The following is a 24,785-nucleotide window of genomic DNA, read 5'->3' as shown; positions in this document are numbered from 1 at the left end:
CGGCATATCTATTATTTGTAGCAATTGTCAAGTAGTACATCTCGTAGTCTTTGACTATGATTGTGGTGCTTATATCGTCGTCAATGAAGAAAACATCATAAGATCAGACAAACCAGAAACTTTCATTCAAAAATACAGAAAATAAAAACCCAAAACAGAGGGGTTAATTATTGCTCAAAGCAGATGTTTAAAAGTGAAAAAGGATAGAAACAAGCATAGAAAACACTAAAATCATGATAGTAATAATAAGAATCCTTAAGCCTGAGGTTTGTCCCACTTGAGTGGCTTCACGACCTCCCAGGTGAAGTCAGGGTCGTCTCTTCCGAAATGCCCATACGCAGCCGTTTTCAAAAACCTTCCATTGCCTCCTCTCTTCAAGTCCAAGTTGATCGTCATCATCCCTGGTCTGAAATCAAAGGTCTCTTTCACGATCTTCAGTATCTCCTTGTCTGGAATCAACCCAGTTCCGTAAGTGTCCACGAAGACAGACAACGGCTCGGGAACTCCAATGGCGTAGGAGACCTGGACAAGAGCCCTACGAGCCATTCCATTAGCAACCACGCTCTTCGCGGCTTGCCTCACGATGTAAGCTCCGCTTCTGTCGACTTTGGTCGGGTCTTTCCCTGAGAAAGCACCTCCTCCGTGAGCTCCCCATCCTCCGTAGGTGTCGATGATGATCTTACGTCCGGTTAAACCGGCATCACCGTGTGGTCCACCGATCACGAACCGGCCTGATGGGTTGAGGTGGAATATGGTTTTGTCATCTAGGTACTTCTCTGGGATGATTGGTTTGATCACGTGCTCCTTGAGGTCACGTGCGATCTCGTCGTTGGTCACGGTCTCATCGTGCTGGGTTGAGATGAGGACGGTGTGGACACGGACTGGAACCATAGCGCCGTTGTCGTTGTAGTACTCGACAGTGACTTGGGTTTTGCCGTCTGGTCTCAACCAACGGCAAGTTCCGTTCTTTCTCACTTCAGTAAGTTTAGCACCGATCTTGGTAGCAAGGACATGGCTGAGAGGCATGAGCTCAGGGGTCTCGTCAGTGGCGTACCCAAACATGTGACCCTGGTCACCAGCACCAATGTCTTCTGGTCGCTTGGTGAAGTGACCGTGAACACCTTGAGCAATGTCAGGGCTCTGTTGCTCGATGTTGACAAGGACTTTGCATTTGTCAGCGTCGAGACCAACATCATCAGAGATGAAGCCAATGGAGCGGCAAGTGTCACGGACGATCTTCTCGTAGTCGACGGTGGCCTTGGTGGTGATCTCACCGAAGACCATGACCATGTTGGTCTTGGTGCAAGTCTCACAGGCGACTTTGCTGTCGGGGTCTTGCTCGAGGCAGGCATCGAGGACTGCATCAGAGATCTGGTCGCAAAGCTTGTCTGGGTGTCCTTCGTTCACGGACTCAGATGTGAATAGGAAAGTCTCCATTTTTTTCAAAGCTAATAAATAACAAAAGAAAGACTGAATCAGCAAACCTTTATTTGTATGTTACAAACAAGAAACCATTAAAAAAAGTTAAAAAAAGAATCAATTGATGCCACAACACTCAAGTTGACATAAAAAGCTAGAGAGATTCCAAATCATTGCTCAGCAACCGCAAAACAGAATAGAAAAGATGCATCTTATCCTAACTGATTCCAATCTTCTGATCCTCACAGATTGGATCTTAATAGTTTATAATGCAATCATTAACTAGGAAGACACTCATTTATGGCTTAGACTTAATGCAGGTAAGAGCTCAAGCATAAACTTTGACTTTATACAGTTCATTTAAACCTAAATATATAGTTTAAAAAAGAGCAAACTTCAAATCTGTGCAGATCTGCTATAAGAAATGCTGAATCGAGTTCGAAAATTAACGAAAGGACTCGAAAACGAACAGATCCAGATCCGTTTACTAAACCTAATACTCCAAATCTGTATATACATAAACCTAATCACATCCCTCGAAATATAAACGAAACACTTCAGAATCTCATTTCTAAGCCACGCAATCGCAGATCCAGTTAATAAATAAGGTTTTAAACGGTTCGAAAATTTTCAAATCTGAGCATACGAAGCTGAAAAATCAATAAAACCCCGACGGATCGAGAGAACTAACACGCAGAAAACAGAAGAAGAGAACACGAATCGGTATTCGATACAGAAACGAAGAGGAAGGAGAAGGAGAATAGAGGAGCGATACCTTTGGCGATTGCGATAAGGGCGAATCAGATCTCTGACTTATGCCTCTCAAAGCAAATCTGATACCGAAGGAAACGACTCGGGACGATTTGTGGCTCTAGACGCCGTTGCTATTTATAGGGATTAAACGGTGCTGTTGACTGGCTACCGGATCTGTAGGTTAACACTGCTCTTCGCTTTGGACTTTTTTGACTTCTTTGGCTTATCCGGCTTACCTCTGTGGTTTTAGTATGCAACTTAAAATGTATTAATAATATTATTTGCCTGTTAATATTTGAACAAAATTTTAATATTTATTGAACAACAAGATTAATAACCTAATAGTAGAAACATAATAATTTATTAAATATATGTAAATCTTTTATAGATAAGTTTGAGTAATAGCAATAACTTGTCATTTATTAGACTTTCCATATTGACCTAGCATAATATATTTATAAAGAATAAAATTTAAATATGAAAAAAACAGAATAAAATTAAAATGATTCGCTATATATATGTATGTATTATGCAAATTGTTGAGGTACATTTTTGTCTTTTTATTTTCTGCAACATTATTTTTCTGTATTTAAGTACATGCCAAAATAAAAGAAAAAGCTGATTTCATATTAAAGAAAATTTAATTAGTTTCATGACTGCAGAATGATACAAATTGAAAGACGTGTTTACTAAGAATAAGGTGGAACAGAAACATTCACCAGTGATAGTGACAGTTTTGGTAGGTGGAAATATTATGAATATTGTAAATAAGCTATGTCGTTGTTGAGACAAAATGATGACCATTAGATTTCTCGTTAAACGGTTGGATTTAGATGACTGTTTGGTGACGGAATTGTGCTACTTCACTTTCAATATTCCTTTATTTTTTTCTACATATTATTTTTTGTACTTTTAGTTTTGAGAAACTTAAGCAACTTTTTCTAAGATGAGATTAACTTATTTGTCAATAACTAGTAAAACTTTAACAACTTAAAATTCAAAATATATATATATATATATATATTTGCTGATTTAACTATAATTGAAATTGTAACCGGTATGTTTATTGCAACAAAAAAAAATTATTATAGTTAAGTACAGTTCTTGACTTTATAGGATTAAATTTTGGAAAATTGAAAAATTATAATGTATAACAGAAAAATTTTAGTCCATATATCGAATTAGAATAATAAATTATTATATGTTATTTTCAAATTTTAGCAATCAAAGCTAAGCTTTTGGACAGATATACTATTATAGTCATAGCAAAAAAAATTAGTTATTCATAACATACAAAACAAATCACAAATATCTATATCCATCCGTGTCCAGTTTTAGGGATGTAAGATATTAATCTAGTTCGACGAGGTAAAAAAAAAGAATAATAATTAGCAGCCGGGAGGCGCCACTAGCTCAACAAATGGTGCAGGTTTCGGAAGGTTCACAAGAGCCTGCTACACTAACTTCGGCTCGATTCAGCTCAGCTTAACAGCTGATTCGTGTGTAGTTTGTTCATATTTCTGTAGTGGGGGTTGGTACCTCTTTTTTTGACAAAGGGCTTTTATGTGGGGGGGTGGTTGGTACCTTGCCATTTAACTCTGTTACAATTTTATTTTAAGCTAATTTGACGATACTAATGATTTTACGATGTTTCTAAACTATTATGCTAGGGTTAATGTATATAGAAGAAGTCATATGATGTTGATTAAATTGTTTAATATTGTGCCTTGTGGCCAATATATGCATGTATGTGCAGCATGTGTATGGTATAGTAACATAGGTTCGAATATGTGGCATTTTTTTTTCTTTCGTGTATGCTAAATAGAATTGGTGAAAGTTATTCTGCTAGAACAAAACAATATTCTTTTCTTTTTCACAAAAGTGTAACTTTGACTTTTTTGTTTACACAGAACTACTATTTTAAAATTTTAATATAATTTATTTTCACTTTAAATTTATATATTATTTATAAAATATATTAATATTAAAATAATTTTATTTATTTCACATATTATTTATTAAATATATATAATTATATCAAATTTAAATATATTTTATTTATTTATTAATCTGTAGGAAAAGTGTTAAAACTAAGCTATTTATAAAACAGAGGGACTATAAAATATTCCAAATAGTCAGTGATATACTTATATGAAGTCATTGGATGACAAATGTTTTGTGTGTGTGTTTTTGGGGGATAATTACAGCAACTTATTTTTATAAATGATTAAACTAACTGAGCGGTCAACTTTGAGTGCTAATAAATAAATACAAGTCCAAAAACGTAGAAAATTCTTAGTGTAAGGTAGTTGGTAGATTGTATGCTGCATGCTAAACTCATGCACACAAAAGTTAGTTTTGACCAGTGTTGGCAATTTTGTAAGTTGTTATTACTACTCTTTTAGTTTCAAAATAAAGCATATTTTAGAGTTTTTACGCTTATTAAACAACCACTAAAGTTCTTATAGTAAATGCATTATTTTATGTGTAAATATTTTTTATAATTTGTAATCAATCAAAATTCAGTAAACATAATTAATATCTTTAAAGTCTACAATTTTCTATTATTACATACATTGAAAATATAAAATATAGATTTCAAAAAAAAAATTCTAAAACATGGATCATTCTGAAATGGAAAGAGTATTATTTAGTCTTAAAATATATATTATGAGCAACATTTGATTATATGAAATGTCATCACCCATCGGATAAAAATAATACATATATTCAAGCTAATTGGAGCACAGGATTATATTCTATGATCAAACTAACATCAGACTGTTGTTAGCTTGATAAGCTCTTTCGCTAATTAAAGAGTTTCTTTGTTTGAAAATTCCAATGTTTTTTTCTGCAAAAACTCAGTTTTGAGTAATATCTACAATTAAATGATACAATTTCTCTGAAATTTTATTAAGTTCACTGAATTATCACAGTTTAAACCGACAACGTAATCAACAGAGAAAACATATGTTACTACAGCCACTATGAAATATACCATTTATCTTACTAAAACAAAAATATTTTTGTTGGATCCAACTTTTATATGCTTTTAATTAAATCTTTTCATCTATTATATATAAAGTAACCATGAATACAATATTATACTATTATCTATATTTTAAACAACACAATAATTAATTTTATGTCCAAACAATATAAAACATTATAATTGACTAAAATATTCAAATAATTAATTAAAAAAAACAAAATAAGTATAAATTATTATTGCAGTCTAGATACTACAAAATAATTTCAATCAATATCAAATTAATTAAATTAATATATTATTTAACTTATAGTTCATAAAAATACATTCATTTAATTTTAAATGAACTTTCATATTAAATAAAATATTGTACATACGTAAACGAAATAAACTAACATCAAATAAATTTTATAATTAAAAATTTATCAAATTATATCATCTAGTTAATCAAATAAACTACAGAAATTTTATTGAATGTTTATAATGAAAAGACCTAAAATAACTAGAAATTGAATTATATAACATCTTAACAATTTCATATTTAATAAATACAAAATAATATAATTATTTATATAAAAAATTAAATAAACTAAGATAAAAATGTAAAACATTTTTATTTCTTAAATTATATTTTGTTGAAAGATATTTTCCCGCTTTAAAAATCTATTAAAACAGTTTTATGATTGGAATATTGTGTAGTCGTGTGAGTCCAATATAAACAAGAAAAACACAAAAGGATTACACTAATATTTATTTGTTGTTCGCAGTGAAAAAAATTTGTTATGTGATGGACGTCGATATAGAAATGGATAATTAACAAAACTAGAGCTTTTCCCGGGCTACGCCCGGGTTATTTTTCGAAAACAAAATATTTTAAAATGTTATGTTATTATATTTAATATATAGTATATGTTGGAACTATGATAAATATAAATTACTAAAATAAAGTATACTTTATTAGAACGCAAAATGTATAGTAATGATAAAATAAATTATTTAAAATATATCACAGTAAGAAAATAGGTTAAAATTTCAATCATTTAAAATGTTGATTTTATAACTCCTTTGTTCATTCTATCTTTTGATTCATATTTTATATTTAGTGGCTAAGAGTTTATGTTCTTACCAAAAAAATAATCTTTTTAGAAGTATACATGAAAAATAAAATGGGGGTTACCGAAGATTTTCTTCCAATTTCTAAAATGTTGGATATAATAAGTATTTCTTTTTGTAAATACCTTGATTAAAGGTAACATTTAATTTCTTATTGAATTTTTTTTCTGAAATTTCATGAATGTTGAAAAATATACAATAGTTTTCTAAAGTGATTGGTAAGTACTCTGTATGCTTCTCATTCTTTTTTCCACAACTAATTTAATTTACCAATCGTGCTCTAAAAAAATAATTTAAAGATACAGCAAAAGTTAAATTAAAAATTATATTGGCTTTAAAAATCAATTCCAAAATTTTATGTTTACTTCTTTGATAGCTATTGATATTGATCTACATCAACTGATTCTATACAGTAGAAAAATTTACAATTTATATTCTAAAGCAAAGTAATTAAATCCACAGCTTCTACCAATCAGACACTTCATGAAGTTCTTATGTTATAAAGACTAAATATCTCTGCTAAATATTATATTATATACGTAGTTCCCCGCTAAATATCTTCTTAAATGTTATTAGTTTCCATGAAGTTCCTATTTCCAAGAGTGAAGATAGAAGACATTAGCGTTGATTGTATATTTGTGTACGCTGATACGCGAATCCTCCTGTTGACCCCAATTAAGCAAAAATACATGTTAATCAACATCTTGAATGATACAATCGAAATAGATTATTAAATATAAATCAAATAATATTTTGTTAAAAATAATAATTAAGATTTGGTTGTGATTTTTCATCCAGTTAGTTTTTTAAGAATTGTTTTGTATTAAAATAATGCAAATGTTTGTAAGATACTTAAAACGATCAAAATAGGATTCATGTGCGTATTACATATTTAAATGTTATTAAATTAGAGGAATTCTAATTTTACCATATTGTACTCTGTTTTTTATTGTATAATAGAGTAAAAAATAAATTCACTCTATAAATAGAATAACTCATTTATTTTTCATTCATCATTTTATATTTTATTCTAAAATATATTACTATTGGAGTAGATTTAATTTTATTATAGAACAACTCTGTTTTGATGAAAAATATAGTGAACCATTGATAATGGTCTTTGTAAACATCTCATAAAATATCTCAACGATAATAAAAAATCTAAGAATTCGAATAATAAAAAGATCAAACGAAATGAAAATGAGAAGAAAAATAAAGTGAGAATAAAAGAGTTCTACTACTTTGATGAAAAACTCATTTGGTAGCTGTCAATTCTTAAAATATTAAAATCATATATAACTTTTGTTTGGACAAAAAAATTTTGGACAAATTAAAATAACATAATAATATATAACTGAATTCGTATTTGGCTTGTAAAAGCTATTTTAGTGAGCTCTTGAGCATATTCTATTTTAATTAAATGTTTGATGTTCCAGAGAACAAATATGATTGGGTAGCACAGCAACGTTGTTTGTCAATCTTATGTTATTCAGAAACGACGAAGATACAATATCATGAAATTATTTATTAATTTTTAATTCCATAAACAGTTATATACAGTATGTTCATCAAATATGTTTTTTAAGTTCTCGGTCAAGAAATGGAAACAAATATAACTGTTGAAACTAATTTATACCATTATCCTTGTAAGACCACCAGCAACATTCTTCAACTTGAAACTGCATATTCAGACGTCCTTTCAGATCCTATGGAGAGCGCATACGTAATTGGTTGATCTTCCAACACATAAGCTCAGCAAACACTTATATGCAATGACCTTCACCTCTCTTGTTTTCAAAATCCTTCAACCTTGGTGCCTTAGATCATTGAGAAAGGGACTTCTCTTGTAATCTTGCCTATCAAATGAATTCAGAAGTCGCTTAGGCTTCTCCGCAAACTTTGCAACTGTACAGGAGCCTTTGATTTTTCCAAAGAAGCTACGTGAATTAAGAAGATGAACTATGGTGGACTCGTTCACTTCTCCATCTGTCACATTCCCATGATCCTGCTGTAAATTTTCTCACATATAACAAAATAACCACAATAAGGGGTAGGAACCTCTGAGTTCCTGGAGAAAGAGGGGATAAAGGAGAGACTGCAACTCAGTCATGTGATACACTGGCTTATGTTACTGCTTTCTATTCGGGTCCAGATATTGCTATCATCAATAACAGAAGAGTGTAAGAACTTATCAATCATAACATTGCATTCTCATCTTCACCACCACTTGAACAGCAAAACCAAATACATAACACGAACGAACCATCCACACAGATCACAGTCAATGAGCGTATTCCAAGAACCATTGGAAATCTAAAAATATTTGTGAACTAATCTCAAGCTTATCTTAGGCTACTTAGTATTTAATTCGATGAATGGGTCCCTACGGCTTGAAAATTGATGGTTAATTCCAGCAATGTGATATGTTTGAAGTCTAACGGGATAGATAAAAAGCGTACTTGTTTAAGCATCAGGTTCTCGTTCTGCAAAGTAGAAAGTCTCCCTTCAAGTTCAGAGTTTCTGTTCTCCAAGTCGTTCACTCTGTTTTCCAGTTCACCCAAGTAAGCTTTCTTCCTCTCTGCTGTGCTGAGACTCTGTTCCTCAAAACGTTTTTTATTCACAAAAAACTACCAAACAATCCCCATCACGCAACCAACCTTTATTTACCACCCTCTAAACAATAATGGTAAAAAGTGTAAAAAACTGGGTACCTCTTTATCTGCTTGGTCTCTTCTCAGCCAGAGTCCTCACTCGCTTCGTTTGACCCTCTCCTCCGACCGTTATTTGTGTCTGGTCCTGACCGGTCCCGATCCAGATTCTCGTCCCGAAATTTCTTTCCCGGTAGCTTCTCCACCAAACTCCGGAACTCTCCGTATCTCCTCATCGCTTTCATGAAATGCCATGACCATAACACTCGGTTTTGAGTGCTGCCTATTATAAAAGCTCGTTTTGTGAAAGGTTTGAGTTCAAGGGGAAACGCAGTATCTTATTTGTTGTAAAGATGTGGGAATTCACTTTTTAATAGTTTCAGAGCTTACTTTTTCCTAAGAGGTTCCCCTCTAGCCCAATAGATTCTCGCACCACTCGGTGCTCCAAACACTCTAAGCAGCCTAAAAACAGACGAAAGTAGAATTAGAAACCAATGTATATCTAAACACAAAAACCTTGTAAAGAAAACAATAGCTCACTCATTCACTTTGTCACTTCATTGGCATTTAACGCACAAACATCTGCGAGCTTCCTTTCATTAGCTGTCATGCTAGATCGGGCTGATAAGAGCTCAGGCCGCTTAATCCCTTCTATTCTTGTAATATCATCATATTTTAAGCTCAAACCAGAAAGGCAGACTTTTAAAACGGATTGAAGTTTACGGATCTTTCTCGGGGCAGACTAAAGATCTTCTGACCAAAATTGATAAAACCAATTATAATTTACTTAATATCCATTGCATGAGGCTAAAAATCGATAAAATCAAGCGTCGGAGAATCAAAAGTCGAATTTTCAATTGATAATTATTTTACCTTCTTTGATCTCCAAATGAGGAGCAGAGCTTGAGGATCTCTCGCTGCTGGACGGTAGAGAGCTTGCATCAAAGTAGTCTATAGAGAGCTATTATCTGTCTACGGTAGTTCCAGAGATTGATATCAACTCCTGATTCTACCAACACAAAAACCATTAATAGATATAAACAACAAAGTGACATTGGAGTATTATATATAGGTTGGAGAGGGGAAGTCGAACAGTAATTTGTGGAGTTGTTGTCTTCGATTTGATGAATGTAAAATTTAGTGGGAGGAGGAGAATTTGAATGGTGATTTACAATTGTAAGGGAAGCTGAAAGGGGATGAAGATGAAGGAGGAAGCGGAAAAGGCCAGAAGTTGTAAACCTTACTGCGACGATCCGTTGAAGAAGATGAAACGATGAAGATGGGAGATCATCGAAAGGATTCAATGACGTGTTAGGGTTATTATTTGATTGGGCTTATGGGCCAACTAATTCATTTACGGATCAATAAGAAAGACCAATCCACACTGGTGCTGATGTGGCAAAAATAAAGATTTCTCATTGGAGGATTTTCCAATCCTACGTGGACATGCTCTCCATTGATCTTATTAGCCTTTTAGTATTGTATTGATTTATTGGGCCAAATCTCTACTTATATCATATATGTTTTTTTAGTCAATGTTTTTCAAACAAATCATAATTATTTCATAAAAATAAATTGAATATTATATAGCTAGTTGAATAAAATTTACATACATTTTAATCAATTAAAAATATTAATTTTATATTATAATTGAAATATATAGAGCATAAGAATATTTATATGAAATGTAACTAATATGATATACATGAAGGGCTTCGGATGTCACCACATTTTAGATTCGATCCACCTGCCATGCGAAACTAACTTACATTTTCCTGGTCACCTAACACGGAGGTTAGGTATATGTCTTTAATAGACATGGGTTTAACTCTTTTTCAGTAAAAAAATGTATTCATATATTATATGTTAACAATATCAGTTATTTTTGTATTCACTAGTATACAATATTATAATACATTATATACACTATATATATATATATATTTATGTAATGCTATTGTTGAATTATTATGTTACTTAAAAAATATATAATTTTTTATAGCAACTACATTGTACAATAAAACAAGATATTTTTTTATAGCAACTACATTGTACGGATCGTGATCTAGTTAGTAAGTTTTAAAACAAGATTAGTACTGAGTTCGTTGTTAATAATAAAAAGGAAAAATAAATAACAAGTTAATATGTTGTTATATATGTAATGATGTATTATCTTGCTAATGTTGTAGAGATTTCTATCATCAAAACTACATACATACTTCAATGATTAAAACATGAAAAAATTAAGAATATTTTACATTATAAAACAGATAAATATATTCCTTATGTTGAACTATTGAAAAACCAACAAAAGAAAATAAATATATAAATGATCACAGATTCACAGATCTGGCCACCAAACACTAAATTAGTGAGTGAACGGACAAAGCCGAAGCCGAGCATGATTGATTAGAGGTAGCTCGATCCAGCGATAATAATGGATTCAATATAAATAAACAAGGAAGCACATGTTCTCTTGATGGTCTTGTTAGCTATCTAGAAGCGCTTGGGTGGGGAGTTAATTTTGATATCTCATGTTCTAAAATGTTTATTAACTCAAGTTCACCATTGTTGGCAAGCTTTGAGTTAATCTCCTTGTGTCTTGGGGGCTTTTTTAAACTTTTTTTGCGGCTCCTAAGATTCAGAATAGCTGTGAAGCAGAATCTGGTTGCGATTCAATTGTAACCAAACTTTCATTTTGATTAATGATATTTACAATTTAGCAAAAAAAAAAGCACATGTTCATTTCGATAAGTGAATATCGAATATTATTAATCTATAAAAACCATCCACTGAGAAATACAAATGAATTTAAGCTTCATGGATGTATTAAGTAACCGAACAACAATCCGATAACAATTTAGCATAGTGGTTAAAGGTTTTAGATTACCCACTACAGATTTTGATGATTGCATTTCCAAATATCACTAAAGAAAATATTTTCTTAAGAAAAGTTAATTTATATAGATTACATGATTTTTTGGATTGGCATGTTCAGTTCTACCAGCGTCGTGACATCAACGGAGCTCATCTTATAGCCACTAGTGTGGTCAAAGAGGATCGATTTCAATCTTATATTGCAACTGGATTCCCACATTGGTTAAGGCACCTTTACCAATAGCTCTCACTAGCTCTCATCCTTGTTGTAATATCTTTCAGATTATCTTGGATCCTCTATTTTTGTAGCTCCATCTTTGTAAAGTTGGTAATATATAATATATGCAAAGCGTTTAAAAAAAAATATAGATTAAACTTTTTTTTGAAAAAGAATTATAGTTTAAACTTCGTCAGTATATTTTACATGATTACACGGCCTGAACGTAGCAATCATTCAAAAGTATAAAAATAAAAAAATTACCAGAGGTCAAAAACAAAATAAATTTTCAATATATTTTTGTCTCGAATAAAATTTCGATATCTATACGTAGATTTGGACGGGTTGTACTGCTAAAATGGACACACAACTACACAGGTATCACAAAAGGTTACTTTCAAATAAATCAAATATGTGACGATATAACGATAAATTAATCGTATTTTATTGATAAGAAATTGAATAAGGTCATTGTCATGTGTAACGTTTATATATCATCCATAAAGGTATCACATGGGCACAATTCCCATATACAGATCTTAAGCAATAATGTAACTATCAAAGTTTGGTTCAGAACATGATACCACAATTTAGTACCTCACCGACAAAAACACATTTCTATTGTTCAAACATAAAACCAGAAATTAAAATCCGGTTTACTCTGACCAGCAATCAAAATTGGTTTGGTACAAATTACAGGTTTTGTCGCACAGGATCTTCAAGCTTCAAAGGTTGTAAACAAATTCTAACAGAGTTCGAACCGGAGAATTCAACCATTTGAATTCCACGTTCAGCAAACAGCTATGAGCTGAGCTTTTTAAAACTAGGCCCAATGTCCTCAAATTTTATTAAACAAAACAAATAGTCAAACTTCCAAATGTCATCCAAATATTTGAGCCGAATATATTTAAGATTAAAGCCCAATGGGTTTAAACTAAAAATTAAAAAAAAAATATTTGCGGTGAGCGTGGATCGAACACGCGACCTTCAGATCTTCAGTCTGACGCTCTCCCAACTGAGCTATCCCCGCATTACGATACTCATTTTGATTGGTCTATAACATTCTAAACTCTTTCAACGGAATTAAATTAGAAAAATAAAAATGCGGTATATATGAACTCGTCACGATTTAGTTTAGGACATGTAAATTAATGCAAACCCATTTAACATGTTTTATTCAGTGAAAAATATATTACATACGTATTCTCTCCAATGGACGAGACTTTATATTATGATAAAAAAGATTCAGATGTCGCAAGTAATCCACAGCGGCTCTTCAAACTGACCCTCAAGCTTGTCTCCATCTTGACCGTTCAAACTCAACCCACTCAGATCCAAATCATCCACAGTATGCCACGTGGGAGTTCCATCTTCATACCCATTCCACGTCAGCCTCCTCAGCCCCGTCCCATCCAACTTCACAACATACAAATCTCCATAAGGCTGAAACTGATTCGGCATCGCCACCGGCTCCGCCGTGATTCCACAGAGATTCGCCGTGAAAACTAACCAATCACCATCCTTGTTAAAACTCACGTGATTCACCCTCTCCCTCGCCGCTTCCTCCGATCCCTCGGGCCCCGCGATCTCGATCCTCCTCAAACCAGAACCGTCGGGCCTCACCACGTAAGCACCAAACGCCGCGTCGTTAGACGGATCGTGCCGGTTCGACGAGAATCCGATGAGATCTCCTTTCGGTGACCAGCAAGGCATAGTGTCGATCCACGGCCCTTCCGTCAGCCGTCGTATCCCCTCTCCGCCTTCAGACTCTCCGTTAACGGCGTCTAAAATGTAAAGATTCTTATAACCCGATCTTCCCGATCGGAACACGACGGACTTACCGTCGGGAGAGCAAGACGGGAAGGCGTTGTTCCCGGTGTTATCCAGAGTGAGAAACTTCACTTCGCAAGGAACCTCATCTCTATCGACGGTTAGAACCGACGGTTCGAATTGAATACGCGCGATCTGAACCGAGATTTTCGCGGGACGGAATATCGGACCGAGAGACGCGTAGATGACGTGGCCCTCAGTGGGGCTCCACGAGTTGTAGAACGCTGTGCGGTCTTTGATCAACGTCCATCGTTTTGAGCCGTCGGATCTCGCGATTTTAATCCCACCGTTGATGTCGAAGTCCGAGTTCAGCGCGATCAGGTCTCCGTCTGGGGACGACGACGGGAATGATCCGTTTAGTCTGAGCAAGCGGAGGGATTTGATCGGCGAGACGATGGATTCGAGGTTCGGGACGGTTGACTCGCCCTGAGTCGACTCGCCGCGGAACCGGTGGTAGCCGAGGAGCTCGGAGTTTGCAGAGACGAAGGGGTTGTAATGGTGGAAGCTCGGATTGAGCGGCTCTGTAACCGCCTGGAACGTTTTGTCCTCGAGGTGGAAGATCTCGACGTGACGGTGGTTGACGCCGCGGCGGCGAGTCGCGACGGCGATTCGTTTCCCGTCGTGGAAAGCTGCGGGAGTGAAGCAGTGGAGTCCAGGCGGAGTGACTCGGACCGGTTCGACCGGAGAGAGATTTAAATTCTCCGGTTTAATATCGAACCGGTAAATGCTCCACCAACCGTCTTCCGCTTGGCGGTGGAAGAAGACGGTTGAGTCGCCGGACCAAGTCGGCCATCCGCCGCGTTCGCAGACCACGACTCTCTTCTCCCGCGTAGATGCTTTGAAGACGACGATGTCAGTGTTGATCTCGTGGAACTCGCCGCCCCATGAGCGAGATCCGTACGACGCCACGGCGAAGTACTTTCCGGATTTAGAAACGGCGGGGCTGTAGTCGGCGGTGTCTGGTGGAGTGACACGTGTGACTTCTTTCTCTTGGCTGTTGAGTTTCACGGAGTATAGCGCTGTCCAGTTCTTGAAATGGCGATCAGGCTGCTCGTGAGCGGAGATGAAGTAGAGAGTGTTGTCTTGAGTGATGATTGGACGGTCGTGGAAGAAGCTCCCCGGAGCTCCGGGAAGCTGCTCGGGTTTGGAGTTTCCGGGTCGGGTTCTAAATATCCGGGCAGATCCGGCTCTTTCCGAAACAAAGACGATATCGTTACCGTTTTCGTCTGCGAACTGAGCGTTAAAGTTAACGGAGATACCGTCTGTTAAACGGCGTTCGACGGAGGAGGCGATGTGGAGAGAAAAAACGTCGAAGCCATAGTGAGTGCGACCAACAGTGGTGAAGATGATAGTGCCACTTGGAGTTTCCATTGCTGTGTTGTTTTGATGAATATGTAGTGGTAACTGGTAAGCAAATGGAGTGTATTTATAGAGAGGGTTGATGACATGGCGGAAGTGTCTGACTGTGTGTGAACGGAACAAAATGATCCGTTACGAGCGTACGTGTGTAATGACGTTGCAGTCTCCTTAGGATCTTTATCCTTTTAAAATACGTGGAAAATCGAAGCAGAAGACATTTGTGTATGTCAAGAGTGAGCAAGAAAACTAGCTCTATGTACTTGACAGATAATGGATTGATTGGTCTCATACGGCGGCTGGATAATTTTACAGATTCTGATTGGTAAATATTTATACTTCAAATTATTTATTTTCTAGTAACAAGATTGATGCTTGATACAAATTACGCAGAAATCAATCATTTGGAGTTTACTCGTTGCACAAGTTTTACTTTTACTAACCTAAAGAATAATTTTCACTTTTCAGGTATGGACGTTTGCACCAGAAAAATGTATTTTCGAGAACATATCCACTGGAGCTAGGGTAAAGCTTGTAGAGTAGAGGATTTGATGAACAATGTTCTAATTAAAATAATAATTAAATAGATACTTGAAAATCCGAATTAATACCTTATATAAATAATTAAAATCTAAATAACTGACTTAAGTTTCTAATTTTAGTGTTTAGTCATATATTCTTCAAGTCATATGTTTACCTATCAATTTGTTAAGAAGTATTTAACTTAATATATAACAATATTTCCAAGTTTAAAATGCAATGTTAGATTATTTATTTTGAATTTTATGAATGTTTTGAATCCAAATTGAATTTGAAACAAATTTGAATTAAGAATTAATCTTAAACAAAATCGATCCAAATTCAGAATATTATCACCCAAAGTCGACTGAACAATATTTAAAACATGATTGAAACCTAAAATGTTAAACCTGAAAACCCAAACCAAAACCCCATGTGACTTTGCAGCAGATACTTAAATTTACTTGGGATTCTTTTCCTTTTTTCATACGTTTCACTATTCTTTGATATTTTTGTTCCCAGTGGCAAATATGAACCCATTGTATTCTTCTAAGATTCGGTTTAGATAACAACAAACACAAAGTTGAAACATCGTAAGAATTTCATAAAATAGATGTTTATGAATCAAAATTGATGACTTCAATTCAACTACAGTATCTAACCAAATAGTCTTCACCTACCAAATATTAAGTATCGTGTCAACAACAACAATATAATGTCAAGCCAGAGAAGGACTGGAGTTGCCGGCGATCAGTAAAATATTCTCCGGCGAGATGCTTGCCGGAATATATTTCACAAGCTTTGAATCTAACCCATGTTCCTTAACCCACTTCATCCTCCCTGCATCGATAATCTGCTTGCACTTAAAACCTAAAGCAGCTCTCTCCATGGGCTTCATTTTCTTCACAACTTCCTCAACGCTGCTCAAAGAATCATCTTCCACTTCTTCTCCTTTTTCCTCCTCCTTTGCACTGCATCAGAAGAACAATCAAAATGAAATATAACTCATCTAAAGTAACTTCTTTATAATGAATGTTAGAAACCAAAGTAAAATTTACTTTGAAGCAATTATGTCAATGTCTTCAACAGCAGGAACTTTGGAACCATGATCATCATCTACAGCCCAGCTAGTGAACCAAGTCATGGCATGGAAGTCATCTTTCGAAATCCCCAGGCTAATGATATATTCTTTATCTGTGAGAACAAAAAAAAAAAGAACGGCATAACAATATACTCTGATAGACCAAATAAGAAGCAAGTGACTGAGAGCTTACTTATATAACTTTTCCATTGGCAAAGATGATGACAACAAGTAGCGATAGCTAGACCTCTTAGAACAGGGCTTTCACCATCTTGTCTAGATAGACAACATCTCAAGCTTAAATCTAATTATCACATTAGCAAAAATCACTCATGTTAAAGTGGAGATCTGAAAAATTATATGATATAAGAGATAAGCGTGTAGTGGTGTTAACCTGTTGCAGGACCACATAGATGTTTCCCAACAGCCACATAAGGAACACCTTGTAATGATTCGACCGCATTAAGGTTAAAATCTTCAACTGAAACACACACAACAAAGGTTACAAAACCAGGAAAAGGTATAACAAGAAAAGGATACGAGGTTTAAAGAAACCTTACTGTCGATTCTCATACGCTCTAATACCAAGTTCTCCTTTTGCCTCAATGACCTATCAGCCTACACGTAGTAAAAAACCAAAGCGGTTTGAGAAAATAAGTTAACGGAGTGAACACAAAGGAGGAAGCTAAAACAAACCTTAAGCTTATAAGATTTCCTTTCGACTAAATAGACTTTCTTGACGCCGTAGCAATCAGCTAGCATCTGCGTTAAGTATCCTCTCCCAGCTCCAAACTCAACAACAGCAGGCACATCATCATCTTTCTCGGAACATTCAACATCTGTGTTACACCTCTTCAATGCACCAATCTTTTCCAAGTTACCAAGAATAGAACCTTGTTGCAAAACATGTTTCTCTTGAAACGGTAACTTCCTACACCAACAACAATCAAAACCCATCAGTAAAAAAAAAGAACTTCACCTCTCACTACAAACTTCTCAACCATTATTACCTATCTATCTCCTTGTTAAACCATATGTTACAAGCTTCAGGTGACAAATGCGAATCTTCGATATCATTACATATAACGCCATGAACCGCCTCAATCTTCTTAACAAGCTGATGAAACTTAGAAACAGTCATACTATAAACCAGATTCCTCTTCATCTCTGAAGTAAAAACAGAGTAACAATCTTCTTCTTCTTCGTTTCCAGCATTAATACCCTTCTGGTAAAACAGTTGAGCAGACAATGCAACGTTCTGTTTCAACAAAGGACATCTCTTTACATGACTTTCGAGATTCTCCTGCAACACAGAGCTAAAAAGAATCCAAATCAAAACCGGTTGATACAGTAGCAGAAGAATCAAAAGACATTTGATTGAAAACTCACTGAGAAGGATCAATAGGGCATGGAATCCATTGACCATCCGATCTCTGGCTATGGTTCCCACAATACCTGATTACTTCAGAGAATTAGAAGAAGAAAAAAGGACGAAACTTTACACTTGAGAGAAACTTTTCACTTACAAGGAGCTCTCGATTCGAGTGTTGGCGCATGATCTTTTCTTCTTCGGAAGCCAGAAATTGCATCGACTGCCACTTCTCGCCGCCATTCTCTCCGATTTTTTTTTTCCAGCGAGTGAGACGAGGAGGTTTTCTACCCAAGATGGGCTTCATTTTCTACCCATTAAAGCCTTTCTCAGCCCATTTAATCTTTAAAATATGTATTAACTAATGCAATTTTCATCGGTTAAGCTGGACTAGACCGGGAATTCAATTTAGAAGTTCAAGTAAATTTAAAAGAATTCAAGTTTGCGTTGAATTATTTAATTTATGTATTTTATCAATTTTCTGTTATTGTGTTATTGGGTTATATATTTCAAATATATTTTAAATTTTAGTGTTATTTAATTCACTAGTATTTTTTTTTATTTTAGTAAATATTTGTGTTATTCGATTTTTGTGAATTTCAGGATAACTTTATTTTAAAAAGATAATGAAAAATGTATTATAAAATGTAATGAACCAATTCCTAAATTTCAAGTTATGATTTGAAGAGAATTTTTTATAAGATATGTACGTCATATTGATACAATATATTTGAAAATTTAATGTTCGCTATCATTTTAATATGGATTACAACATTATATAATATTGATGTTAAAATAGTTGGCTTTTTATTTTTATTAGTAGTGTTTTGTTCCATTTTTTAGAATGTCTTTGTATATATGTGATATGGAAATGATCATGGTTTTATTTTTTTCTCAATAACTTTTTGTTCATTTTTGTATATTTTAAACAAAAATTCAAAAAGAAAATTAGATGAATTGGTTTCTATCAAATTTATTTGTATTCCTTTAAATTTTAAAATGAAAGAATTAGATAAATACATTAAAACATTCGTCAGATTCATTTAATATACTTCAAAATCTATTATTTATGTCTTCAACTGAATTGATTCAAAACCAATTAAATTCTTGAAACTAGTTAGAGTGTCATGAGTGAAATGATTATATCCTCAAAATCTGTGTGTTTATTGATCAGAGATTGTGTGATGCTAATTTGTTTCCATTTTATCACTTTTAAACTCCTAGTTATCTTCTAAGAATCTTATAACTTGTACTTTGTTGTTTTGATTATATGGCCTAAATTTCACTAAATGATTGAAAAATGGTGTGGTCCAATCTTGAAATATTAAAGTATTTGGTCAGTATCTGAAACTACTGTATTCGTAATAACTCCATCATTCTTGTTCTATTTTTAGAATATATTCTCACTAATTCATATTATCTGATGTTTTGGTTAGAAGTACAGAAATCAAGAAATTTATTTTCTAAATAATAAATTAAAGTAAGTTAATTAGTCATAGCTAATGCAGTAAAATATTATCAGTCAACTAATTTCCAATAAAGTTAAAACTATCTAAAAACCAAAAAAATAAAAAATAAAAGAATATCAAAATATTTTATATTTTTGAAACATTAAATATTTTCTAAAACATCTTACACTATAAAATAATGGATGGAGTATTTTTATTTATTTGTTCTAAAAATATTTATAAGAAATGAACAGCTTCGGTTGAGTTTGCATTGATCTCTCAATGACAGCTTTAATGCTCTTTGATTGGATTTCACATTTTCTGTTTCATGCAGCCTCTCAAGAACCAGAAAATACACTGGATTTCTCTTGAAGGCCTTTCCAACAGGTAACACAACTGTAATGAATCAGTGAGACTAAACTTTCTTCTCTTGAACCGTGCTTGATGTGAAGGTCTTGCTTCTTTTAATATTTTATGTACATGGGCACTGTTCGGTTCTTCCTGCTCGGGCCTTTTATCATTTCTGAGTTCTTCTTTTGCGGTGTTTGCAACAGTAAGCACACCATTTGCAACAGTAAGCATTCTTTATTCTAACCTGCAAAATTGTATCAATATTTTGGTTTAGAGAGTAGAATGTAATCAATTTATATCTTCTGGTAATATATTTTTTTTTTTTGACTAAATCTTCTGGTAATATCATTTGTTTTTCTTCAGCTTCAAACCGCTAGTGCAAGGATTGATCAAGAAATGTTTGGAGCAATTCGCAGAAACATCAAAAAAAACACAAAGAACCTAGTTAAGAAATTACAACACTACAGAATAACGTATCCACAGTACACATATTACCCTATTGTTCTTACAAGGGATTTGCACAGATGATCATCGTTGTGGCAGTTACAATATTGATTTTTCATACATGTCAACCAAAGACTTACATATTAGAATGAAAACATTTTAATCTTGGTCTAAAGGCTCTGAATCTGCGTTAACAAGAAGAAAGTAAACTGTTGACAAATGAAGGACAGTTGACAATTTGGGATGTGGTGGATTCTTGAAGGAGGAGAACAAGAAGATGGCTAAATTGTTATACAATATCAAACTCGTAATAAACCAGAGACCAAAGGTAAAACCGTAATGTAGTAGTAAACCCATCCAATTAAAGGAAAGAAGAAACAGCAATAGGTTGAGTAAGAAAATAAAAGTGTCTAGAAAAAATATTTTTATACTCTCCTAATGTGTGTTGACAATAAGCTTAAAGTTAACTTAGAAACTAAGTTATAAGAAATCTAATGAGTTTAGGAAAAATGAAAGAGTGTTTTATAATGAGTTTAGGAAATATATTCTCTATATAAAGAGATGCTAATCATGTGTAGCAAACCTTAAGAGTTATAAGATTGTTTGTGTGATAGCTTAAGTTTTGAGAAAGTTTCTTAAGCATTAATAAAGTGAGTTCTTTATTGAGATCATACAATCTTTGAGTTCATACCTTTGAGTTAAAACAATAATAAGAATATAAATACAAAACACATAAATTTATATAGTGATTGAATAAACATATAATTTCTTAAATTAATACAGAAATAATATATTCAATATATATTTAAAATAAGTTCAATGTTGTCAATTTTCAAATGATAACCAGTTACTCAGTATTCATCTAATCTCGAAAGAGCCCACAGAATGAGACACATGTAGTGGGGATGCAACAAAATAGTTAGCTATTCAAGAATCCTAAAAACTTACGTGTCCAGAAAATAAACATGCAATATCTTACATATCAATGTATATACATACAGAAAAGATGAAACAAGATCACAATGACAAAATCAGTATCATTTGCACGTGAAATGGTACCTTCACAAATCATAATCTTCTGCTGGAATATATGAGCACATGAAATAATTCAACTTAGTCAAACCTTTAAGTTGCAAACGATGTTATAATGTCTAAATAAGAGCATTGTTCAATAGTATCAGTAATATATATACAGTTTACTTTATGGCAAATGATTTCCAACAAATAAGGGTTTTGTCTGGAACATGAGATCACCACATATTCACTCTGAGCTGTCCCATAATGCAGATAAGCTTATCAGCATTATGTCTAAATGGTTAATTAAAATTTACAGAAGTTAAAAATAATAATCGATTCAATATCAATATATTTGTGCAACCAAACATCTCTATCTTCTGCAAAATATATCCAAAGAGCAAACAGAAAGGGAGTAATCATCACATTAAAAGAAAGTTTGATAAGTACCCTACAAATCTAAATGTTAAAAATGTCTCGTGATCCTTTTTCACGTTTCACTACACTAATTCTAATTACATCCTATATCTTCTCTTATGAAACCGAAGCAAGGCTACTTCATGACAACGATATGCACAATCTCAACTCAATACCAGAGCCACCATCTTCGTCCTTCTCTCAATCTCAGCCTCCGTTTATTTCTCCAAACCCTAATGACCCGTCACAGCCTCCATCTCCTTGCCAAGATCTCGACCAAGAAGTAGTCCACGACGTGAGAAACTATGGTGCGGCCGGGGACGGTATCACAGACGACACTGACGCGTTCAAGACAGCTCGGGATTCTGCTTGTAGCAGTGACGAGGACAACAATGTCTCCGTATTGCTTGTGCCTTACGGTTTCACTTTCATGATCCATTCCACTATTTTCACCGGTCCTTGTCGCTCTTACCAATACTTCCAAGTACATTTTTCTTCCAATATCAAAATTCTTTACAATACTATCAAACTTTGGCTGATATTCATGTGTCTAATTTATGGCGATTTTCTGTGAATTAAAAAGGTCGATGGGACCATCGTGCCTCGGGATGGACCAGAATCATGGCCGAGCGGTTTCAACAAAAGGCAATGGCTCGTCTTTTATAGAATCAATGGAATGGCTCTAATAGGCAACGGGGTTATCGACGGTCGCGGACAAAAATGGTGGGATCTTCCATGCAAACCTCACCGGGTAAACATTACAGTCCAGTTATTACAAAAAAAAATAATGTAAAAAGATTGATATAAAATTATATCATGTTACATTTCGAAGTTCATGCAAATTTAATATTCTAAACAACCAAATGGGCTGGTAATAGTAATACATTCTACATGTGACGTAAATATGTATCACACCTATGAATGTTAATATATGTTATGTTCAAACAGAATGTCAGCAAAACGACTGCACTTACTGGTTCATGCGAAAGCCCTGCTGTAAGTAAACACATCAAATATATATATTTTCTTAACTTTACAATATGTTTTAAATAATATACATATGACGATGTTGGTGAGGAAAGGCTTTAAGGTTCTTCATGAGCTCAAATCTAAGTATGAAAGGTGTGACTATTAAAAACAGCCCGCAGTTTCATATGACATTCGACGGATGTCATGAAGTTCACATCAACTCCCTTCGAATCACATCTCCACCGTCAAGTCCCAACACTGATCACGGCATCCACATAGAGAACTCCAAGTCCATTGAAATTCATAACTCGTTTATCTCCAACGGTATGTACATTCAATATGCACTAGCTATCTTCAATCATAGTGTCAACAGACTAATCAAAAGATCCTTAAAACCTTTCCTCAGGAGATGATTGTATCTCAATAGGATCCGGATCATACAATATCGATATACGGAATCTCACTTGCGGACCAGGCGGGCATGGAATTAGGTGAAAATAAAAGTTACTCGTCACTATAATTCAATGCTATATAACATGAACATTATAATATAGTTTTGTAATTTTGTAGCATTGGGAGTTTAGGCAACCAAAACTCACGTGCATGCGTCTCCAACGTCACGGTTAGAGACTCGTTCATTAAATTTTCCGACAATGGTGTACGGATCAAGACATGGCAAGGTGGATCTGGTTCCGTTTCGGGTGTAACGTTCGACAGTATCCAAATGGATAATGTCCGAAATCCGATAATCATAGACCAGTACTATTGCACGAGCAAAAACTGCCCTAACAAAACAAATGCGGTTTTTGTGAATGATATTGTATATCAAAGTATAAAAGGCACATACGACAGACGTAGTCCTCCTATACATTTTGGATGTAGCAACAGCGTCCCATGCGCAAATTTAACACTCTCGGATATTGATTTGGTGCCTTCAAAAGGTGTAACGGTTGTGGATCCGTTCTGTTGGAATGCGTATGGGGTCGTGGATGAGTTCTCTGTTCCTTCCATCTCGTGTCTAAAATCGGATTCTTCGACGTTATTGTTAGGCGGTCTTTTAGGAAAATGTGGAATATTGTGATTTGATTCGGTTTTGATTATTATATGAGTAGAAGCTGCGTTTGATGTTGAATTGAACTTGCATTATTTAAGCTAGAGAATTAATTAATAACATTCACTCTGATAGGTTAAGATCGAATCTTTCTCAGGCCAGTCTTACAACCAAACAAAAAGTAAACGCGCATTGACGCATAACTAACAAATCAAGTTCGATTGTCTTTCTTTAGACAGGAAAACAAAAACAAAATTGAAGTGTAAATTTAAAAAAAATATGACGTGTGGGTGACTTGGTAGGGTGTTAAAATAGTACTTTGTCTATGACTAAAAGAGGAATAATCTTTTTGACTTTCTTGCCCCTGGTCACGTTTTTCGCGATTATAAAATAAATAATTAGAGAACTTTTGGTTGAAATTTCAAATAGTTGATCACCGGACTTTTATTAAATAAGTGGAAAGACAGTTGCGAATAACTTGCTTTGATAAATTATTTAGTTAGATCTAATAAATCTGTAAATTGTAATCAAGTCAAACTCAACAACGAGATCTATAGATTTTGAAAAACTATATGTCATCTGATTTGATGAGTAATCTTTAAACAAAAATCACCAAAATACTATTCCCTCAATTTTTTTTTGTCATACTCTCTCAATTTTTAAAATATAAATTTTCTAATGTTTTCACATATATTATGAAAAGAACGCAAATTAAATGGAAAGACAGTTGCGAATAACTTGCTTTGATAAAATATTTAATTAGATCTAACAAATCTGTAAATTGTAATCAAGTCAAACTCAACAACGATATCTATAGATTTTGAAAAAACTATGTCATCTGATTTAATGAGTAATCTTTAAACGAAAATCACCAAAATACTACTCCCTAAATTTTTAAAATATAAACTTTTTGGTGTTTT

At 34.0% G+C, this 24,785-nt stretch overlaps 4 protein-coding genes, 1 long non-coding RNA gene and 1 other non-coding gene across 19 annotated transcripts; 1 reads left to right on the top strand and 5 right to left on the bottom strand.

Moving 5' to 3' along the window:
* Window positions 1–103: 103 nt before the first annotated feature.
* On the bottom strand, window positions 104–2,352 carry LOC108845760 (S-adenosylmethionine synthase). Its single transcript, XM_018618936.2, has 2 exons — window positions 2,195–2,352; window positions 104–1,448 (listed from the first exon to the last, which is right to left on the bottom strand). Exon 2 carries the CDS (start codon window positions 1,435–1,437, stop codon window positions 256–258), a length of 1,182 nt encoding a protein of 393 aa, XP_018474438.1. The 5' UTR covers window positions 1,438–1,448; window positions 2,195–2,352; the 3' UTR covers window positions 104–255.
* A 5,432-nt stretch (window positions 2,353–7,784) lies between these two features.
* Window positions 7,785–10,299, bottom strand: LOC108810372 (uncharacterized). Of its 14 annotated transcripts, none has more exons than XR_008943756.1 (5): window positions 10,162–10,299; window positions 9,796–9,931; window positions 9,463–9,672; window positions 9,313–9,384; window positions 7,785–9,205 (listed from the first exon to the last, which is right to left on the bottom strand). It is a non-coding gene; the product is annotated as an uncharacterized LOC108810372 (long non-coding RNA). The 14 variants fall into 14 exon arrangements; XR_008943759.1 differs by having other exon boundaries at window positions 7,785–8,260; window positions 8,333–9,205; window positions 9,796–10,253; XR_008943754.1 differs by having other exon boundaries at window positions 10,095–10,252.
* Window positions 10,300–12,973: 2,674 nt separating this feature from the next.
* TRNAF-GAA (transfer RNA phenylalanine (anticodon GAA)) lies at window positions 12,974–13,046 on the bottom strand. Its single transcript has one exon. It is a non-coding gene; the product is annotated as a tRNA-Phe (tRNA).
* A 50-nt stretch (window positions 13,047–13,096) lies between these two features.
* LOC108845756 (uncharacterized) lies at window positions 13,097–15,357 on the bottom strand. Its single transcript, XM_018618931.2, has one exon. It carries the CDS (start codon window positions 15,215–15,217, stop codon window positions 13,262–13,264), a length of 1,956 nt encoding a protein of 651 aa, XP_018474433.2. The 5' UTR covers window positions 15,218–15,357; the 3' UTR covers window positions 13,097–13,261.
* Window positions 15,358–16,300: 943 nt separating this feature from the next.
* LOC108845758 (uncharacterized) lies at window positions 16,301–18,458 on the bottom strand. The gene is made up of 9 exons (XM_018618934.2): window positions 18,329–18,458; window positions 18,192–18,257; window positions 17,813–18,118; window positions 17,499–17,733; window positions 17,363–17,420; window positions 17,197–17,283; window positions 16,996–17,106; window positions 16,780–16,915; window positions 16,301–16,692 (listed from the first exon to the last, which is right to left on the bottom strand). The coding sequence occupies exons 1-9, from the start codon at window positions 18,412–18,414 to the stop codon at window positions 16,440–16,442; spliced, it is 1,338 nt and encodes a 445-aa protein (XP_018474436.2). The 5' UTR covers window positions 18,415–18,458; the 3' UTR covers window positions 16,301–16,439.
* Window positions 18,459–21,891: 3,433 nt separating this feature from the next.
* LOC108844809 (polygalacturonase At1g48100-like) lies at window positions 21,892–23,895 on the top strand. The gene is made up of 6 exons (XM_018618103.1): window positions 21,892–22,329; window positions 22,429–22,596; window positions 22,794–22,841; window positions 22,928–23,138; window positions 23,221–23,305; window positions 23,385–23,895. Exons 1-6 carry the CDS (start codon window positions 21,892–21,894, stop codon window positions 23,893–23,895), a joined length of 1,461 nt encoding a protein of 486 aa, XP_018473605.1.
* Window positions 23,896–24,785: the final 890 nt, after the last annotated feature.

Source organism: Raphanus sativus, chromosome 3 (assembly GCF_000801105.2).
Source record: "Raphanus sativus cultivar WK10039 chromosome 3, ASM80110v3, whole genome shotgun sequence".
Classification (NCBI taxonomy): domain Eukaryota; kingdom Viridiplantae; phylum Streptophyta; class Magnoliopsida; order Brassicales; family Brassicaceae; genus Raphanus; species Raphanus sativus.
The sequence above is the reverse complement of the archived record's forward strand: the minus strand, read 5'-3'. Positions and strand labels throughout refer to the sequence as shown.